This window comes from Dermacentor silvarum, chromosome 4 (genome assembly GCF_013339745.2).
Source record: "Dermacentor silvarum isolate Dsil-2018 chromosome 4, BIME_Dsil_1.4, whole genome shotgun sequence".
Classification (NCBI taxonomy): Eukaryota; Metazoa; Arthropoda; class Arachnida; order Ixodida; family Ixodidae; genus Dermacentor; species Dermacentor silvarum.
The window spans coordinates 8904190-8924474 of NC_051157.2; the positions used below are offsets into that span (position 1 = coordinate 8904190).

The following is a 20285-nucleotide window of genomic DNA, read 5'->3' on the forward strand; positions in this document are numbered from 1 at the left end:
TTCTGGAAATTGTCAAATTACACCATATTGTTGAATTTGCAATATGGTCAGCTCTGATTGACCCATAGGGCTGCTACGGCCTCTCTGATTGGCTCAAATTGCCGCCATTACCAAATTTTACAATATGGCGGAATTTTACAATGTCCACAATAGCATCCTCGGAGTCACCGAGAAGAATGTGAGAGAAGGAGAGACGGTAAATTGGTTGTAGAACATGAAAACTAAAAACACCAGGTTTATTTACAAGTAAGGCAAGAAAGACATTTGGAAGAAAAATCCGTACGTTAACACAATGGGCAGTGCCTTGCTATTTGAGGCCCGAGCTGGTTGCCAAAGGACAATAACATACCAGAGAAAATATTAGCTACAGGATGAGGCATGTGTCTGCTGCAGCAGAAGTCCGGAACCGACTCAGAACATTGTAATGGGATGCCAAGATATTCATCCAGCAAGACCCGTAGGCTACGTCCACCTTCCAAAAACAGTGGGATTCAAAGTAGATAGAAGCATTAACTGTTCCGTAGTCGAAGTGAGCAAGAAATGTTTAGAATATATCTGGGAAAAAAAAAAAGCAGGGAAGATATTGATAGAACCGGAGTCGTTACAGACATAGGTAACTGTACAAGTTAGAGATATTGGTTTTAATGGAGAGATATCAAGGAGAGATAGACAACACGCTGGACTGCTATGCATGTATACAATAGCTGATTAATTCATGCAGGCTAAATGACTGTTTGTTGCCGCCCAGATTCGAAGGGGATGCAAATAGAGATCATCGTCATAGTTTGCACTCTAAACCAGAGGACGTTCGGGTGCCTCCACTAGTCCTATATATAATATAATCCGCGCACTCACGAGGTCTACGTCTCTCTATTTCTGGTGGGTGCCAAGCGAGCACTAACTGATAAAGAATTGGAAACCTGCAGGTAAACGCCGTCTCACTGCTGCTAAACGTTGTCTCGGCGCTGTCCGAAGGAGAGAAGCGTATCAAAATAACTTGCCGATGCAAGGCGAGAACGCCTGCGTTTTCGCACTGCCATGCGAAGTACAGGGAAGCGTAAATGTGCTCACACGTTTGGTGCGTAACGTTAAAGAAAAGTGTCTGGTGCTGTGTCTTGGCGCTTTAAACGTTTGTAAGTGCCGCATTAATGCATGCTAAAATGAACAATCAAACGGGCACACAGACATCATCATCATCATCATCATCATCATCATCATCATCAGCCTATTTTTTATGTTCACTGCTGGACGAAGGCCTATCCCTGCGATCTCCATGTTACCTGTCTTTCCCTAGCTGATTCCAATTCTTACACCTGCAAATTTCCTCATTTCATCACCCCACCTAGTTTTCTGTCGTCCTCGACTGCGCTTTCCTTCTCTTGGCACCCATTCTGTAACTCTAATAGTTCATCGGTTATCTGCTCTACGCATTACATGGCCTGCCCAGCTCCATTTTTTTTCTCTTAATGTCAACTAGAATATCGGTTATCCCCGTTTGCGCTCTGATCCACACGGCTTGACCTAGAGAGACGTATATGACTTTCATAGATTATGGAAAGATATTTGGTTCAGTAGAGATACCAGCAGTCATAGAGGCGTTACGTAATAATCAGTACAGGAGGCATACGTGAATATCTACGAGGACTCCACAGCTACCTTGGTTCTCCACAAGAAAAGTAGAAAGTTACCCATCAAGAAAGGGGTCAGGCAAGGAGACACAATGTCTCCAATGCTATTCACTGCATGCTTAGAAAAAGTATTCAAGGTCTTAGACCGGGAAGGCTTAGGAGTGAGGATCAACGCCGAATATCTCAGCAACCTTCGGTTTGCAGATGACATTGTCCCTATTCAGCAACAATGGGGACGAATTACAGCAAATGATTGGGGACCTTAACCGAGAAAGTATAAGAGTGGGCAGACAGACAAGTGAAGGACATATAAACGGCAACGTTGAAACATTCAAGCGTCACATACACTGTGTTAAACTATGTTTCGCATTAATATAGATTCCAATATTACGCGGTATCTGCGTAATCGTTTTCCGTGACACGTTTGCGAAAGAGTAACTGGCGCTGATTAAAGACCTCAGGAGCAGAAGTTTGAATGTGCACTTCCAGTGTGTTTCATCTCACGTTGGAATTGAAGGTAATCAGCTATAGCTGCCGCTCTGGCTTGCGAAGCGCTGTCATATACCCCAACGATGAGGACCCCGAAATATTCGCAGCACACAAAGGACGCAATGCGCGATCATTTTCGGAGGCTTCACAAACTTCACAGTAACCTTGTGTGGTCAAATATCTTACTTTCTAAGCGGCTACACTCCTGAATGGAGTTAGAACTGGCTGCGCCTAAACGCGGGCGTGGTTATTTAAGACTGGACGATCTCCTCTCCGCTTTTAAAGACGATAGTCTTTCTTGGGCTACCTAAACGAAAAAAAAACTTTGTCTGTCTGTCTTTCTTTCTGTCACTCGATTCAACCACCCGGCCAAAGCCAAGCAGTTAAAAGCATGCTTGAACACGAAGTATATATACCCTAAACTGTTTCCAGCTACTAGCACTGGTGGCACGGGGTCATACACTTCAACATTATACAGCGCAAAGAAAACCTCAGGCCTATTTGAGGCAAAATGTATGTACATAACCGTGATCCACAGCGTTCATTTAATTGAGAATAAATATTCGACTGGTTTTTACATCAGTAAATGAAAAATCAACGCGTTAGAAATGGCGTCGAAGAGACGCTACGCGTTAAAAACAAGCTGACTGACGCCGCGGCTCTGTAGCTGGCTTTAATCCAACAGTAGTAAAAGGTCCCAACAGATGGCGTGAGAGCAGGGCGAACGCGGGAAATTTGAATTGAATTCAGCAAAACCTCCATTACATCAATCATGGGAGGAGTGAGAGGGGAAGAAGGGAAGAGCGTGAGGGGTGGGAGGGAGAAGAAGAGAGGGTGTTACGTATCAGGGGCGGCAGGAGACTATCTTCTTTCGACGTCATTTGCAGCGAAGCAAGAAGATATGCGGCCAATTTTTTGCCTTACGTGGTGCGTGAGATTGGCGACGTGTACGACTTTGGGTGTGCCCGCCGTTCTAAGAGGTCTACAGAAGAAAAATATTCCGTACGCGGGCTTTCGAGATGTATTGTTCCCGAAAGGCCCCGGAGTAGTAAGAGATATAGTTCTACGCATGCTGGTCGCCTTTATCGGAGACACGGGGGTGATAAAGGTTTGGTGAAATACCCGTGCTAGTAGTGTAAGAAATAACCAGGCGAAACACCTGCAGGCCAACCACGCCAGGCTAACTCCGCCTGTTGCAACACCTCCACCAGCTTCATGGTGAATACGTTTTAGTGAGCAGTGCGTAAATGGCATTATTCGAGAAACACATAATCAGAACAAGCTCGACTTCCGACGTACCGCGCTACCAGTACTTTAAAAGCTGATGCTGCGGAAAGGCTGAAGTTTACTGTGCGCAATAACGCCCTAGCTTTCGTCGCTTTGATAGCTAAACGGGCTCATCCATACCAGATAGCACGCACATCGTGAGAGCTGAAGTTAAGATCTGGGACCCTGGCTGCAAAACTCTCGTATGCACAAGGCCGCCAAAGCCCTGATGCACTTTTTTGAAGATGAGCGCCCGTGACTGAACATTCATCTGCTGTAAGTGCGCGCACAATGACTCACCTTCTCCTTCTGTCCTACTTCCTTCACTCTTGCCCACATTACGTGGGAGTGCAATTCGCGGCCCCTAAATATCAATTCCCCCAAATTAAGGCAAATACCCAGAAACAGGCAGTGGGAGACCTGGCTTGCTAGCAGGGAACGGGAGAGCCACTCGACCAAGCCCGGCGAGCCGCTAAGGCCAGTGAAGCCCTGGACTGAGGGCCCCACCCACTCACCCTTCAATCCCCTTCATGGAATAAACGTTTACTACTACTACTACTACTTTGTTCTAAGATTTATTTTCGCCTTTCCCCGCGTGTAATATAGTCAACCAGAAGAAATCTTAGTTTACTTCCCGACCTTTTCTCTCTCCCTCTCTCTGTAGTACATTAACAAACAAATACGAGTACGTTCTAAAGCAGCAGACTGCTTTAGAATGTACGATGACGGGTGTATATGCGTACAACTTCATCTCCTGTATTCTGTCAGTGTGATTCGCTTCGCCAATCGCCGACCGTGATATGACACCCAAATCTTTCTTTGTCAATAAACAGGTGTACTCATTAACCTTTTCGTTTAGTCTTTGTGCCCATGCACAGTCACTATCCACGACAGTTTGCATCGTAGATTACACGCACTGCTGCGACTCTGAACATGTCAAACATTTTGATGAATTCGGTCAGTAAAGGCTCTCAGTAAAGGCAGCTCAGATTTAATAGAAATTGCTCTCAGACGATTAGTGTAATGGAGCCTATTGAGTTTGAAATGTCAGGCTTCGCAGTACTGCTCAGAAGCCTAACCGCCCCTGGTAGACTTGCGAAGCTCGTACGCCTTTATATGTAACAGCTCTTTCGTCGCCGTGGTTGACCGGCTGAAGCAGATGGGGCAGAGATTATGCCTGCGTCCAGCGTTTTGCGTCACAGACAAGCCGTTACGGCCACCGCCGTGCGACCCACACTTGGACACGACGCTCATCGCGGCCTCAAATGGACAAACGGGTCCCGGATTTCACGGCCTCTCATGAGTGGCTTCGTTGTGCTGAATCCTTCCGTTATGTCTTCTGAGGGCGCGGTGGAGATGCTGAGCAATCGAGGAAGCATGTGACAAAGAGGACACGCTGAGTACTTTCGAAGAAGAGAGGCGCGTCTGTTTAAGTTTCTATGAGAGTCTTTTAAAATAATCTGAGGCACATTTTAAAATGGAGTAAGAACTCGTTTTCAGCAGCCCCTAAAGTGACGATTGTTTCATTGAGGCATCACGCGGTATTAAAGATAAGAACAAATTTATTAAATGTGCATGAGTCAAATTTATTCTGTCTTTCTTGCACTGACATACAGGTATATTAGCAGTATAAGAGACAGTGTAAGTAATTACAATAGGAAGCTTGGATTTCTATGACGCAACACCTGGCTTGGCTTTGCTTTAAGAACAACGACGCGGAAACTCGAAATATACATGATGGAAGTAAACTGCGTGACCTTCACGCAGGCTGTAGGAAAGAATACCCACAAGCACTTGTGTGTGTCTTCTCACGAGCGGAAGCAACATTTCTGTGGTGCCTGTGGCTCGGCGTGGCATTCACGAACGCCTATTTCTTCTGCATTGGAATGGCCGACAGCCCTGCTTGCGACAACTGTGGCTTCGAGGAGCCGATAAAGCACCTGCTCTGTGACTGTCCCCGCTACAATGTGGCAAGAAAAGTGCTCGCGACTGCGCTTGAAAAAATGGGAGGACGCTTAAACTTCGCCTTTAATAGCGGAACGCGATAGCCTTATCGGGCCCCGTTCGCATCGCATTTTTCTTTAAATAGGATTCACTGCAACACAGAACGTCGGAAAGCCAGCATAAAAAGACCAAGCTTACACCGATCCTCTTAAAGTCGGCTTCACTTTCAAACAGAAATGCATTGCTGGTAAGACGTTTTTCCAGGGGCACTATAAGTCGTCTTATGTTAAAATGTGAAGGCCCTGTGACTTTTTATTATATTATTAATTGTTTGCTATTGCCCCGATGCACGCGCGTGTCCAAAACGCATTAGGCAGGCCAAGTACCAATTTTTCCTGCCGAGGATGCGAGTGCCTTCTGGATAATATTTTCGAAAGTAGCCTACCCGAGCGCGCCGCTGTTGGTATGGTAGATATGCTGGAAAAGAGGTTTGCGTTTGAGTTTGCCTGTAACAGAATTACGTTTTCCCGTACATTCAAATAACAGTCCGACGCCACCATGTCTGTTGGTTGCGGTTAAGTCATACTTTGGCATTTTTCTGACGGATCCCACTGTGCGAAATGCACTTTTTGTTCACTAACAGCTTGCGCCACGCGGAGAGCCTGCGCGGGCGGGGGGGGGGGGGGGGGGGGGGGGGGGGGGGGGGAGGGATGATTTTCTCCTCCACGGACGCCAACATCCACGCCGGATTTTCTGCGACAGGGGGCCCTTAACGCTATTGCGTTAAAACTGGACGATCGCCCCTTCACAGAGGAAAAAAAAGTTTTAGAACACTGGTCCAGACGGGTTTCGGCACTCAAGGCCTTAAGGCTCTGGTGAAGTTCTTAAGGGCTTGTGAATTGTGCGACAGACTGAACGTTGTTGCGCGTAGGGCCGCGTTATTGTGCTAATTTTTCTTACTTCAGTTTTTTTTATTTTTCTTCTATCCCCTTTTATTCCCTTTACCACCTTTTCTCAGCACAGGGTAGCCAGCCGGTACTTACACTGGCTAACCTCCTTGTCTTTTTCCCCCTTTCTTTCACTCTCTCTTGCCCGTTTCTCACTGAGCGCTGCTGTGACGTGCTGGGCAACAAATGAGAGGAATTTGGTTGCAGGTGGATCTGCTCACACGAATGCGATTCTTTATCTTTGATGCAGGCTCTGCTCAAATTGGCAACGACGTACCTGCAGAAGAAGCCTCCTCCAGGTATTGAGATCAAGAGTGAAGACAGCCAAGATAAAAAGTTAGTGGACAATCCCTCTTCGCGGATGGGTGGTCGAGCGGGCGAGCGAGCTTCTGAGGGATTGAATTGGTTCACGATTGATTGATTGATTGATTGATTGATTGATTGATTGATTGATTGATTGATTGATTGATTGATTGATTGATTGATTGATTGAGTGAGTGAGTGAGTGAGTGAGTGAGTGAGTGAGTGAGTGAGTGAGTGAGTGAGTGAGTGAGTGAGTGAGTGAGTGAGAAATCCTCGCCGTACCTTTTCTTCGGACACCAGCCACTCCTTGCTTAATTTATTATGTCTTTTAGTGCTTTAGAGTTTTATTCTTTAGCTCGTCTTTTAATTCTGATGACTCCATCGGCCAGGTCAGTTCGCCCTTCACCACTTGCGAAGCAAGAAACCAGAAAGAGTACACTTGCCTAAACACACAGCGCTCGTTGCCTAAAACGCTGCTGTGTTCCATTTATGTAAATATTTTGGTCTACCTCATGAGGAGTCCACGTCAAGGTAATTAAGTTTAATTATTTTTCAATTCCCTAATCCCTTCGACCAGCGTAGGGTAGCTAACCAGACTCTTTTCTTGTTAACATTCCTCTTACGGAAGTCTGTGAAAACCAGATAAAATTACTATGGTGCGGTGAAGTAAGCTCTTTCTGACAGAGCGTGTTGAGGCGGCCGTGTAGCAATGCTACCTGGCCTAAGAGGAATAAATGCAGCTACATGTGCGACAGAAATTGTGACAAGCGTTACTAGGAACGTTTTGAGACAGATTATGTTGCGATCTATTAATGCGTATAAGAGAAACACGGTCCATGTTTTATTGACCCGGACAACTCCAAACTTGTTCAGCCTGCTAATTTTTCCAGGTTCGCATTTGTTATCGTCTGCTTGGTACTCATCGCCATTTTCACTGTAAAGAGAAGGCTATCGCGCCATCACATTTTATGATTTTAGGTGTGCTTTAAACAAAACTGTAGGCATTTAATGCTTGCAGTGGGCTTTTGGACACCCAGCTGTGCCTTCTCGCGCACAAATCTTCCGCCGGCTTTCGGGATTTTGAAAGGGCAGAACTTCATTGAAGGAAAAAAAGAGAAGGCTCCCGGTGGTCGCAGTTAGTGAAGAGAAGATTTCCGCTGCGGGAAAAATTGGCAGCGAGAGCAAACGAGTAACATTGTGAGGACATTGAAGTGTCCTTACAGACTGCATTGATAGCAGTTTCGAAATTCTAGCACACTTATTTGTGAGCCAGAAAAGTTTCATCCCAATGCGTGCCTCGTGCTTTTAAAGATGAGAAAAATAGCATCTGTGTTGAAATTTGTGAAGAAATTCTGGTCTCTTTCAGTGGAGGCAGCTATAGACTGGTTTATGGCATTGTTACAGTTGACATGACCTGGATTTATTGGTTTAATCTTCAGATTAAGTGCCAATCAACAGCTTGGATTTTTCACAATTAAAATCCGTCTTCAAATCTGACGCGTCCACGAAGTATCGGCAAGACAACGGTGGCGACGAAAAAGTGTCCCTGTCGCGAGTGTTTCTCTTGCGGAAGAAAATACCCGACCCGCTAAGCGACGTAACACAACAGCGTGTGCCTCGCCAAGGTTTCCAGCAGGCATGGCGCTGAAAGACAAGACTTAAGGGGATTATTTTGCACCGTGATGTTGTCGTGATCGCGCACACACACACTCAATGTCACGCTTCAGTTCGTCGAGACCGTATAGGTTAAAGTCGTGACTTCCTCCCCTAGCAGTCCCGACATGCTTCTATGCGTTTATTTTATCTTACCTGCAATGGCACACTGAGTGCGTGGTTCGAAGTTTTTAGACACCGAGGAAACCATCCTCGCCTGCTAGAGTGAGCTTGCAGCAGTCGGGAAAAAAATAGAAAAAGGGCTTTTGAAAAATGGTTTACCAGATTGCGAAAGTGCATAGAATCTAATGGCCAGTCTTTTGAGGAAATGTTATGGTCTAAAAGACTGAAAGCATCTTCATGTTTTATCATATCGTGGCCATGGTAGTGAACGTGGAACGGAAGCAAGTAGTTCATCACGTAGCACAGGTTTACTGACGGAGAGGCCGACCGACTGACACTGGTAGCGTGCATAGGTTATGGGAATATATAGTAGTCAACAAAATTATATGTTATTTTGCATTTTGGGTCCTCTGAGTTAAACTGCTCAGAAAGTTGGTGCTGCCTAATGCCTGACCACTAGCCTAAGGCCTCTTGTACACTCAATGACATGTTATGTTATTCGCACCACATATCCCTCCCACTGTCCACACAACTTGCGTATTACACGGTTGCATCACAGCGAACCTTTATACATCAACCAGTATGTGAAAATATGTTCGCGTTGGTGACATAAATTTTAAAAATAGCTAGAGACCTTAGCGAGTGAAGGGCTTGGAATACTAGTGCAGGTTTAATAAATCATAGGAGACCAAAGGAGAGAAAAGAGAAAGAAAAAAAAACGCCCACGGATCCGCGCACACGCAAATTCAGAAATGTACGCAACAGTGAGCACAATCTTTGAGGTTTTGAGATGCCTTTAAGAAAGAATTGTTGCAACAAAGTGGAAACTGGAGAATCATGGCACCGTCAATAAAACAAATGTAATCCATCTTTGTCCCTTTCACTGCAGCAGTGCACACCCTTTTTCACGTTATCAGAAAAAAAAAGAAGAAACAACTGCATCAACTAATAGCTTAGCAACGTAGGTAATGAATAGTATTTCACGGGAAATCAAAATATCAGATTTTTTGCTCGCTACTGTATTCTCCAGCATAAGCAGCTTGAAATGAACATCTTTGAGATTTTGAGATGTCTTTAAGAAAGCGTTGTTTGTAAATTAAGAATTTAAGTTAAAATAAATTGAATTCCGAGGTTATAAGTGCTAGAACCACGATCTGATTGTCAGGTACGCTCTAGTAGGGGACTCCCGAATCATCTTGACTACCTCGGGGTCTTTATCGTGCACCCAATGTACGGTACACGTACGATCGTTTTTGCATTTCGCCGCCATCACAATGCGGTCTCCGCTGCTGGGATCGAACCCGTGACCTCGAGCTCAGGAGCGCAACGCTATAGCCACTGGGCTGCCGCGGCGAGTGATTGCGAATTTGTAAGTTGTCCTTGCCAGTGTATGAGTTTGTATATCGAACCATTGAGCGCAGAGACCGCACACATTAAGGTTGAACCAAACTTTCCGACACTTGCATTTATTGTCGCCTTGGCGTAAATCACAAAAGAATGCAGGGCAAGAGAAAGCTAAAAAATACTTAAAAGTTTGTTTTTTGCCTGCTGTCTGTCTCCCGTGCTCCAGGACCGTGTTTGGCGTGTGGCGGATGCTGCTGGACGAGACGGAGAAGATCGCCAAGGCCCGGCTGGCCGCAGCAGAGGTGTTTTCGCAGCAGATATCAGAAAATGCCAAAAACGTGCGAGCCAACAAACTCCAAGTGGCGAAGAAGGTACGTCGGTACTTATTTATGCTTTGCTGAGAAAATCATTACTAGGCGTTTTCTTGCGTTATGTCTTTCAGAATGACGTTTGTACAAATAATCGATGGTGTTTCTAGCGCTATACGCTCTACTACTATAGACCCTGTAGCAGGGAGTTGCCCGATTGTCTTTGATGACGTGATGTTCTGCAATGTCATAGGGTCGTCCACTTTCAGAGGAAACATCTCATTAGTAATGCAAGCACTCATAGAAGCTCAAAGTTTGAATGAAATCCAGCATTCCGTCATTAATATACATCCAAGTTAGGGGTAGTGTAAAGGACATGAAGTAGAAGAAATGTTGAAGTTATACTGGTTTGAAGGTTAGAAGGTGTTTCCTCTAAAAGGGGACGACCCTGTGCATTCGGTTTAAGAACAAGGGCGTTTCCTACATTCAATTCCTATTGGTAAGCGGCACGCGCGGCGGGCAGTCAAATCCCCGGCGTTCTCAAGATCACATCGCCCATTGCATGAACTGCGTTTTCAAGGTGGTCCTGTCTTGAAGGAACCCTGAAAACAGTTTTCGTTGCATCTGCAGTCTATCTGCATCAACGGCTTTTCATCTCCTCCATTCACTCACTGCAAGCGCGCTGCGTGGTTAACAGCGGGCCCTTGCTGCACCAACAACGGTGGTGATTCGCGGCCACTCCTGTATAACTGTTTATGTTTACGTCTTCTGTTTATGCGTTTATTTCATCGGTACGTTTGTGAATAATCTTTACAGTCCCGCGCGAGAGGGGCGTCCGCTTACGGATTTTTTATACGACGACACCGTGGGGAAAGTGACCAACTGGCAAGTGGCACAGTGGCAGAACTCAAAGAGCGAAAGTCCAAGAGAGATTAAAATGTTCAAGAACAAAGAGGATTCTTAGTGATACCTTAAGTTTGTAACTTCCGTAGCGTCGCTCGTGGTGCACCACCTCAACACAACATCTAAATACGAAAGCAAAATAAACTATCAGTGAACAATAAATAAAGAATACGTGTAAATATTCGATATATAGAGTATCTTTTATATATTGACAGTGCGAAGTACAAAGTGGTTCAAGCTTAATATATGATGGAGTTCGCCCATACTCTGGAAATTACATGTCAGAAAATGCTACGCCCACTTTCACAGAAGGGGCCGTTTGCTTGCTTCAGCTCTCTTCCCAACAGGCGTGCTGGCTGTTCTAACAACAGCTAACGGACTGAAAAGCAAGAGGAAGAGCAAACTGAGATGTTGGAAAGCCTTTGTGGGCCTATTTTGGCGGCTTTCAATTTATTTTTTTTTCTCTTTCAACCAATTAATTCAAGATGTGTGCAGTCATGAGCATGTCAACGTTCAGCGCAATACGCACGACGGTGTGAACAGTATTTCTTTTGTTTGACATTCAGGAAAATATAAGAAAACCATTACCAAGTGGTTGACTTAATTTTAATTACGAGGCTGTCGGTCAGCTTCGATATCTTTTCATTCGTCTAATGCTGATGAATTTACTAAAAATGAGACGTGTCATTTTGCATTTTCAGAGATACGTGTATGTTCCACCGCCCAAGATACAGCACGAGCTAGGTTCTAAATTTAAGAGCAGTCACAGGGCCAGTATGTGCCCCTTTTGTTGTCTAAAGAAAATATAAATGTTGTGACGCATTCATTTATTAGCAGCGTCCTAATTATTCTGAAATTAACTTCAATAATGTAAACCAGGAAAACTAAAACACGTTTGGTACACTCAATTTTCAGCTATTTATCAACATCGTTTTAATTGGGAATTATTCGGCGATATAAAAATACATTTAAAGGAAGGGGGAACAGGGCGGGTGTCGCGGAAATGAAAGCTAGGTCTCTATGTGTTTCTGCACGCAGCCTTTACAAGACCTTATAAGTTATTTCCATTGCTTTGGCCCTGATGCCAGACATATTTCCTCAACACTGTAGAACAAGAAAAAAGAAGCCTGTGTGGAGTGGAGGTGAGAAAAGAACCTCTTCTATAGGTACTCTTCGTGTACGTAATAAGGTCTCGTATGGACCGCGCGCGCATATGCAAATACCCACCGGCGCACAGCTGCCGGCATTGAATATGCATGAGCTCCCTGTACCCGTTCGCACGTTGTCTGGTACGTGCACCGATACCTCATCCCCCTTTCTTCCCCATCCCGCTATGACTTTCCTCTGCTTCTTTTTTTTTTTCAACGTGCTAAGAAATCGGCCACGGAACAAGAGAGGCGAAAGCGATACATAATTCTATAGCGTGGAGCTCGTGGAACACTATTATTTGTTTCGCTAGGTGCTTACATGACTGTCATATCAGCATTAGGCATTTACGCTCTTTTGTAAGTGAAACAAAGAAACGCTAGGAAGTGCGTGAGCGGCAACAATAGGCTTTTTTTTAATTTATTTATTCTCTTCGGGCTAACAAATGAAGCAGCTACTGTTGTTCGCGAGTGACAGCGCCAATATCAGCCAGGGCATGAATGTTGGATAACTTCGACTTAGTCAATTTTTCATTCACCTATCCGGGATTATAAGGTTAGGCAGTGGATTCTTTTTCATTTGGCCGGTGTGTTAGCTTTGTTGTGCCTCGTGCGTGTGTAATCTGCAGAGTTTGATGAACATGCTTCTGGAGTGCGGCCTCAGTAAACGGCTTCGCCACGTGAACTTAGACGACAGAAATACATCGAAAATGTCTTCAATATGTAAGTTCACACTACGTGCTACCACATTTTGTTGTGCTGACGCGCCGTCATTTATGGTTTTCTGTACGCGTTGCGCAACAAATAAATTTTGAACGAGCAAGTGAAACGAGGCAGCTAGTTTCCCAGCGTCCGCATTGGAGCATGTTTTGCGAAGAATGAAAACTGCATTGACGAAAGAGCGCTTATGAAGCGACTCTTGTACTCATATTTCGCTACGAGCAGTGCTCACAAAGACGGGGACAAAGAGAAGAAATACACTGGGCATGCGCTGACTCACAACAATCTTTTTTTAATTAGAAAACGTTCGTATCTATATGCATACAACAACATTAGCGGAAGAACAGAAAGAGAAGACACCCGAAACATTGTACGTGACTGCATGATTGCCTTATCGCAGTTATCATAATTTACATGTGTTAGGTCCCTAAACTCAATGTCACTGTGTACTGCACAACCGCAACAACGTTGTCTTTCTAACACATGCGTGTATTCAAGTTCTCACTATCTTAACATGATTGGCCGACTTTATTTTTGAAAAACAAGCTCGACTCATTCGGAAAGCGGCAGAAGGCTGGCGTTTCATCTGAGCAACAAGCACATTCTCGGTGATAGGCTACGCCACTTGTTCTATGCAGTGTTGTGTTGTGTTACTGTCGCTTACTAGTTGCCATTATAGCGTGCTAAAGCTTCCATTGGCCTGAATGGGCGCAGCGCTTACGTTCACCTAAAGGAAGGCTTCGGCTCGTTAAAAGGAGTCCCTACATGCCGTCTATCACCTCACTGTGACTTCTGTCATTGGTCACCGTAATGCGCTAAGGCATGTCCGTCTATGGCGCACGCGGATTAGTGCACCGGTGATTGCGCAAGTTTTCTATATAGAAAAGAATTCGAATTCAAGGGCAAGCAAGCCAACCATCTGCTTGACAAAGGTCCGGTTTGCCTTTCTCAATTTTTCACCACGATGTCTGTTCCTCATCACAGCTGCTTTTCTCACGGCTGTTGCAATATGCCATGGTTTCCTCCTGCTTTTTCTTTTTTTTTTTTGTGCGCGTGTCTCTTGCGCTGCATAACATCTTCACACTTTATCAGCAAGTTTGCAGTTAAATAAACAGCACTCGTGTCCACCCTACTTTTTATCGGCTGAGTCGTTTTTGCTCAGCATAAGCATGTTAGTAACAGCTGCTCAAATCAATAACCGAATTACGCCACCGTTATCGTTTAGAAAACATAAGTAGATATATTTCAAAATACTACTTTCAAGAATGTTTATGGCGACGACTCAATCACTTGCAACGCGACATGTAAAGCCTAATTCTTTTCACTGATAATCTTCGTGTCAGCCCTAATTTTTAAATAATAAAGTGTTTCAGTGGTGAGTGAAATCAGTATCACGCTGCTTCCACAGTGTGCACCTGCAGGGGCCCCTAGAAGAGCACCAGATATCGCGGCATATTTTTGTTGTTTCTTCCGTCTCCGGATATGTGGGTGAGTGAGTGCCATTTTGTGCGCAGTGCTTCGACAACCTGCGCCGAATCCAGGATGAAGTGCAGCAGTGCGTCCAGGAGGTGGACAAGACCAAGAAGCTGTACTTCGAGGAAGAGCACATGGCGCACGAGGCACGGGACAAGGCACACGACGCCGAGGAAAAGTGAGCGACGAGACTTGATTACTACGGGCGCTGCAGAGCGCTGAGTGAGAATCAGTCAGTGGGGTGTATTCGGGTTATACTTTGTGCTGAGCATGGTATCTCGCGTCAGTTTATGTGAAACCGTGTCGACGCTACGCGTCCAAGTGCAGCAGTGTTCCAAAGAACTCTTTATGGAGACGCAGGCGTCACTGTGCATGGGGGACTGTAATAAGTGGTGTTTTAAAGCGAAGCGTTCTTCGCGAACCCTCCCGGACTTTCCTGACTGTGGCTGCTGCTGTCTTCCCGAATAGCTCATACAAAAAACAAATTTTCACCCGGTGGTGGACTGGAACCTCGCTTGCCCAGCACAGCAGTCTGATGCTCTAACTTTAAAGCCGCAATGACACGTGCACTTCTATCGTGCCAACGCCAACTTTTGAGATGATCGCCGCATTGCGTAGGACGGGTGCGATAAAGCACACACGCGCGCGTCAGTTTACGCAAAAGAAGCAGGAATGAAATGAAAAGTTGCATAGCATTTCACAAACCGCTTCACGAAAGCTTCGCTTCACATAGATTCCAAAATGTGCGTTGGGTCTCCATAATTTTTATATTGGCAATTGTCTTCTTTTTTAGTAATATATATATACCGGCCACGTTGGCCGGCAGAGTCCACTGTTGAGCTCAGACAGGGCCTTTTGACGTGGAGATACGGTCAAGAGCTCTCCTCGAGCGCTCTTTGGCCGGATGCTCTGCGCTCACATTGTACTCGGGCTGTGCATTAGCTAACCGAGTAACCTGTTTTTGTGACCAAATAATGCACCTTCGCATACGCACTCGGCTTACAATGAACTTCGACCATTCCGGCATGACGCACCTCCACAGAATGGATTGGTGGACATTTCCACTGGGGCCACATAAAGGTTAAGGACACGAGACAAGCGGGACTAAATAAGAACGTAGCGAATTCTTCTCTCAACCATACGCAAATGAGGACCACAATTCAGGATGAGCAGCCAACAACCTGGAGTGCTGTAACGTAAAACTATTCCAAACTGTTTCTATTCCATTTCGGCAATAAGCCCTCCACGACTGGTCAAAAGGTTTTTGGGACAAACGCATTTCGCCTGCCTGTCATGCGAAATTAGAAAAACCGCGAAAGCTCCCCCATCTGATATGACTTGTACCCACTGATTATGCATGAGTAGAACGAAGAGAAAACTAATTTTGTCCGATTCCACGCCTTTTCTGCCATTAGCCCACCGAAATTGTTCAAATTTTTGGAGGCTGTGTTCACTTCGCTTGTCTGTCACGCGACGTCACAAAAACGTGAAAACTGTCCACGTCAAAGTGACGTGCACGCATTAAAGATGCATAAATATTCCAAACAAAATTTGTTTTTGTTTTTTTTCGAAATAGCCGGAAACTGCCCCGTTTCGAGAGGAGTAGAAGATGGCTGCCCTTTGATCGCTTTGGCCCTGGCTACTCGGCGCTTCCGGGGAGAACGGATTCTTTTGCGCATAATAAACGTTTTAAATCAAAGCTGGATATGGCTAGTTTCCAGTGGATCGATGTCCGTAGACCAAAAATCCCGAAGATAGTGCAATACCGGGCCGACCCGTGGTGGAGGTGACGCAAGCTTCAAACACTCCGCTAACTTGCAAAAATAGGTTTAATATGTTGGGTCCAAATACAACCCATATCACATCTAAAGCTGATAAGAACAGATACTACATTTTGACTCACGTCGGCCATGTCTACGTTCGCACCGTATACGTGTACGCCATCTCGCGTATTCAAACTAGTGCCTGCCAATCTGAGTGCTTTCTGTCTCCTGACATCATATGCTCTACGTAGGCTCCTTTCCTCAGTTCTGCTCTGACTGTTAAATGGCTAGGCCGCGTGTTGTACGGTCTGAAGAAGAACAGCGTGCCTACCAAGAACGATGGCGTGAACAGAAAAGGGAATGGGCGCGGCGGCAGCGGTAGGGGACCGTTGACGATGAGCGGGCCGCGGACGCCAAGCGCAAGCGTGCTGCCCGCCAGGACCGCGAGGCGAAAAGAAATGCGAACCGTCCCTGTGATCCCGATCCTGCAAACTTGGAACGTTTCATCAGAGCAACGGTCAATCACCACACACACAGCCTCGCGGGTCATCCGCCTCCACAGAGATGAATGGCACTGAATTTTTCAAGCGAAGCTTGTATTATGGCATGGTAAACGTTTTTAACTGCGCTAACCCACACAGACAAAGGCGAGGCAGACAAGATGGGCGCAGACTCGCAACTGAGTGTTTAATGGGTGAAAATGGCATATATACAGAGGAACATGAATACATCTGATTGGACATCCAACCATGGATAAGTTGATGTCACAAAGTAGCATATAAAAACCCTATCTCGCAATCGGCTAGTGACACTGAAGGTTCGCTTACGCACCCACGAGTAGTTTTTATCTTAAATGCCTCAAACAGCTCCCTAGGTGCAGACATGAACATCCCGAGTCCCTTGAAGACATGATCATACAAGCGCTGCAGGCTTCTACGCGGACGTATACAACATCGACAAGACGCACAGATTTCGACCAAGAACTGGAGAGGCTTCGTGCGATCTGCCGGCGGGCCGAGAGACAATATAGGCGTACTAAGTCCGTTTATGACTTGAGGGAAGCCCGACGCATTCAGAAGAAAGATCAGCGCGAGATCAACAAACTTCAGGACCAATGATGGAAGAGCTTCTGCGATTCCCTGGACCCTCGCAAGCCGTTATCCCCCGTGTGGAGCACTCTACAGGGTCTTCGATCACTTCCACAACAACGTCGTCTATTCGCAGCACTCGCTCTACATCAAAGTCGACCAGAGCTTGAAGTCGCTGGTGATTTTTGTGCAAAGATTACTGGTAACGTCGTTCTACTGAGGGACCTCTCGCTTCATGGCGTCCCTGTCGCGAGAGATCAAAGTATGCAAGTGCCTTTCGCTATGGAAGAAATGCAAGCGGCTTTGGCTACGTACAGGAGGTCGTCATCACCCGGTCCCGATGGGGTGACCTACGCTGCCTTTAGGCACCTAAGTTCAACAGTACAATGCTTGCGTTGTTGGCATGACGGCATAGTCCGCGACGAGTGGAAGTGTAGCTGATTGGTGCCTTTACTGAGACCTGGAATGTCTCCTCTGGACCTTACATCGTACCGACCGATTGCACTTGCGAGTCGCATCGGCAAGGTCATGGAGAGGATGTTACTGACACGTTTAGAATGGTACATTGAATACTATAACATCTACCCTGATGCTACCCTCCCCAAGTGTAGGGTAGCCAACCGGGCACGTCCTTGGTTAACCTCCCTACCTTTCCCTCTTCGTATCTCTCTCTCTCTCTCTGATGCTATGGCTGGTTTTCGACGTGGATGGTCTTCAATTGACAACGTCATTGATCTTGTGACCTCCGTGCAGCAACGAAAAGCTATGAAGCGTCTCTCTGTGGCACTCTTTTTAGACGTAAAAGGTGCCTACGACAACGTAACCCATGAAGTCAGTCTCCAAGCTATTGAGGCTGCTGAACTTGGAGGCCACGTCTTTGGATGGATTAGGAGATATCTCTCAAGAAGATCGGTGTTTGTTCTTACAGAAGATGGCCGGACAAATAGATATATTTCCAGTCGTGGTGTCTCACAAGGCGGAGTGTTGGGTTCGACTCTTTTCAACCTCGTTCTAGTGGGGCTCACCGAAACGCTACCACAGACAGTTAATGTCTCGCTCTACGCCGATGATATTTGCATCGGGGCGTCTGGCATGACACGGTCACAAGTGTGCGCCAGAATGCAGAAAGCGGCAACCGTGACAGCGGCATATCTTCGCCGAAAAGGTCTGACAATATCTACGGAAAAATGTGCTCTAGTGGCATTTACATGAAAACCTGTGTCTTTCTACCCGGTTTGCATCGAGGGCCAGTCAATTGCATATAAGAAAACTCACAGGTTCTTAGGCATTATTGTGGATCGTGACCTCACCTGGAGTCCCCATGTCTCCTACATGAATAAATACTCATTTGTCTTGAGAATATGTCAAGTTCATAGCTGGAAAATAATGGGGACCATCCGTGCGCTTCATGTTACAGCTATACACGGCACTATTTCTCGGATTTCTTCGATACAGTGTTCCAGTCTTGTCCAACACATGCAAGAAGAATCTCCTTGCACTACAGATCGTACAAGTCTGAGCAGTTCGGACATGTCTTGGCCTCCCGAGACGTTCTTCGACAGTTGCGACGATTGCCATTGCACAGGAGCATCCGATCACCATCCATATCGTCGTTGAGACGCTATGAGCGCATATTCGACACCTTTAACGGCTGCCATTTAGCCAGTTTGCCAGCGCGACGACCACAGGCTATATTCTGTAGTATTGTGACGAGACAACATGAGTCGATACCATCTGGCTTCAAGCCTGCAAAACGCCCAACATCGGCATTGTGGTGTCTCTTGCAAATTCACCTGTGCCTCTCAGTTCCTGGGATTGCCAAGAAGTCAGACTTGTCACCGTTAGCTCTGAAGAAGTTGTCTCTGCTTCCCCTACACGAGTCTTATTTTGACCGAATACATATTTACATGGATGCTTCCAATTACAACAGCTCTACCGGAGCAGTGGTTGTTTCATCGGAGGCCGTCTCTTTGCAATATAAATACTCTCACAACACCACGTCGACAGCAGCAGAACTTGCGGCTCTTCAAGGTGCACTCAAATGCGTGCTCCAGCAGCCACCAAACCGTTGGGCCATTTTCTGCGATTCGAAAGCAGCCCTGCAAACTCTGCAGTTTGCCCCTACGTCATGGGTTGCACAGGCAGCTAGTGTACGAAATAAGGCAAGCTCATCACCATGCGCTCGAGAAAGGACACGACATCGGATGTCAGTGGTTGCCGAGCCACTGCGGAATTGTCGGCAACGACAGCGCCAAATGAAGCTGCTCGCTCGGTTCATCAAAAACATCACCGGGTACCTATACCGTTCTCAAGAACGGATGCTGCTAGGCAACTTCAATCACTTGCTCGCCACATCACACTTTTAAGATGGAATTCACCGGGTTTCATCAACTCGCGCTTGCACTCTCTGGATCCTAACTTGCGACTGCCACCTAGACTCTCCCGTCGGGAAACAACTTTACTGTGTCGCGTGTGGTTGGGCGTCGCATTTACAAATTCCTATTCATTCCTAATAGGAATGGCTAACAGTGCGACGTGCAACTTGTGCGGGTGCGATGAGACTCTAGAGCACCTTCTGTGTCATTGCCCATCCTTTGACGCTCAATGACGTACTCTATAAGCTCAACTCAGCCTATTAGATAATAGAGTGCTCTCAGAGGAAAAGATCCTGGGACCATGGCCTATGCATTCTTGCATGCGAAAGGCCACAAAAGCTCTTCTGCACTTTTTGAAGGCTACTGGACTGTATGAGCGCTTGTGACAGTGGGCCTTCCTCTGCGACTGACTCTGTGAATGACTGACTCTTTATTATTTTTTTCTCGCTCCTTTTTATCTATTCTTCCCCTTTCCCTATCCCCAAGCGTAGGGTAGCCAACCGGGCACGTCCTTGGTTAACCTCCCTACCTTTCCCTTCTCTTTTTTTTTCTCTCTCTCTCTCATGTGCACCATCGTAACTTCGTTACAAAGCCGGTAAAAGAATTTGCTAAGCATTCGGCAAATAAGAAATTCAGACCTGCAGTTCCGTATTTCTCGTGGACTGATAATAAGCCTCGCTAGGTGCTCTTATATAATTGTATGTCGTGAAAGATGGGTCGCACAATCTGTGGAGCTCACTGCCTTAGCCTGCTATTGACTCGTGGTGGAGCTCTATACGCTGCAGAAATTTTAATTTAAATAAAAAAAATTGT

At 46.0% G+C, this 20285-nt stretch overlaps 1 protein-coding gene and 1 non-coding gene across 2 annotated transcripts in view; one reads left to right on the forward strand and one right to left on the reverse strand.

The window, feature by feature from the left end:
• Window positions 1-20285, forward strand: part of LOC119449407 (F-BAR and double SH3 domains protein 2-like) — a 150726-nt gene that overhangs the window by 31049 nt on the left and 99392 nt on the right. Inside the window, 3 exon segments of the mRNA XM_037712577.2 lie at window positions 6525-6610; window positions 9924-10068; window positions 14288-14424. Of these exon segments, the coding sequence (XP_037568505.2) occupies window positions 6525-6610; window positions 9924-10068; window positions 14288-14424 (368 nt within the window).
• LOC119451133 (U2 spliceosomal RNA) lies at window positions 15976-16158 on the reverse strand. The gene has a single exon (XR_005191686.1). It is a non-coding gene; the product is annotated as a U2 spliceosomal RNA (small nuclear RNA).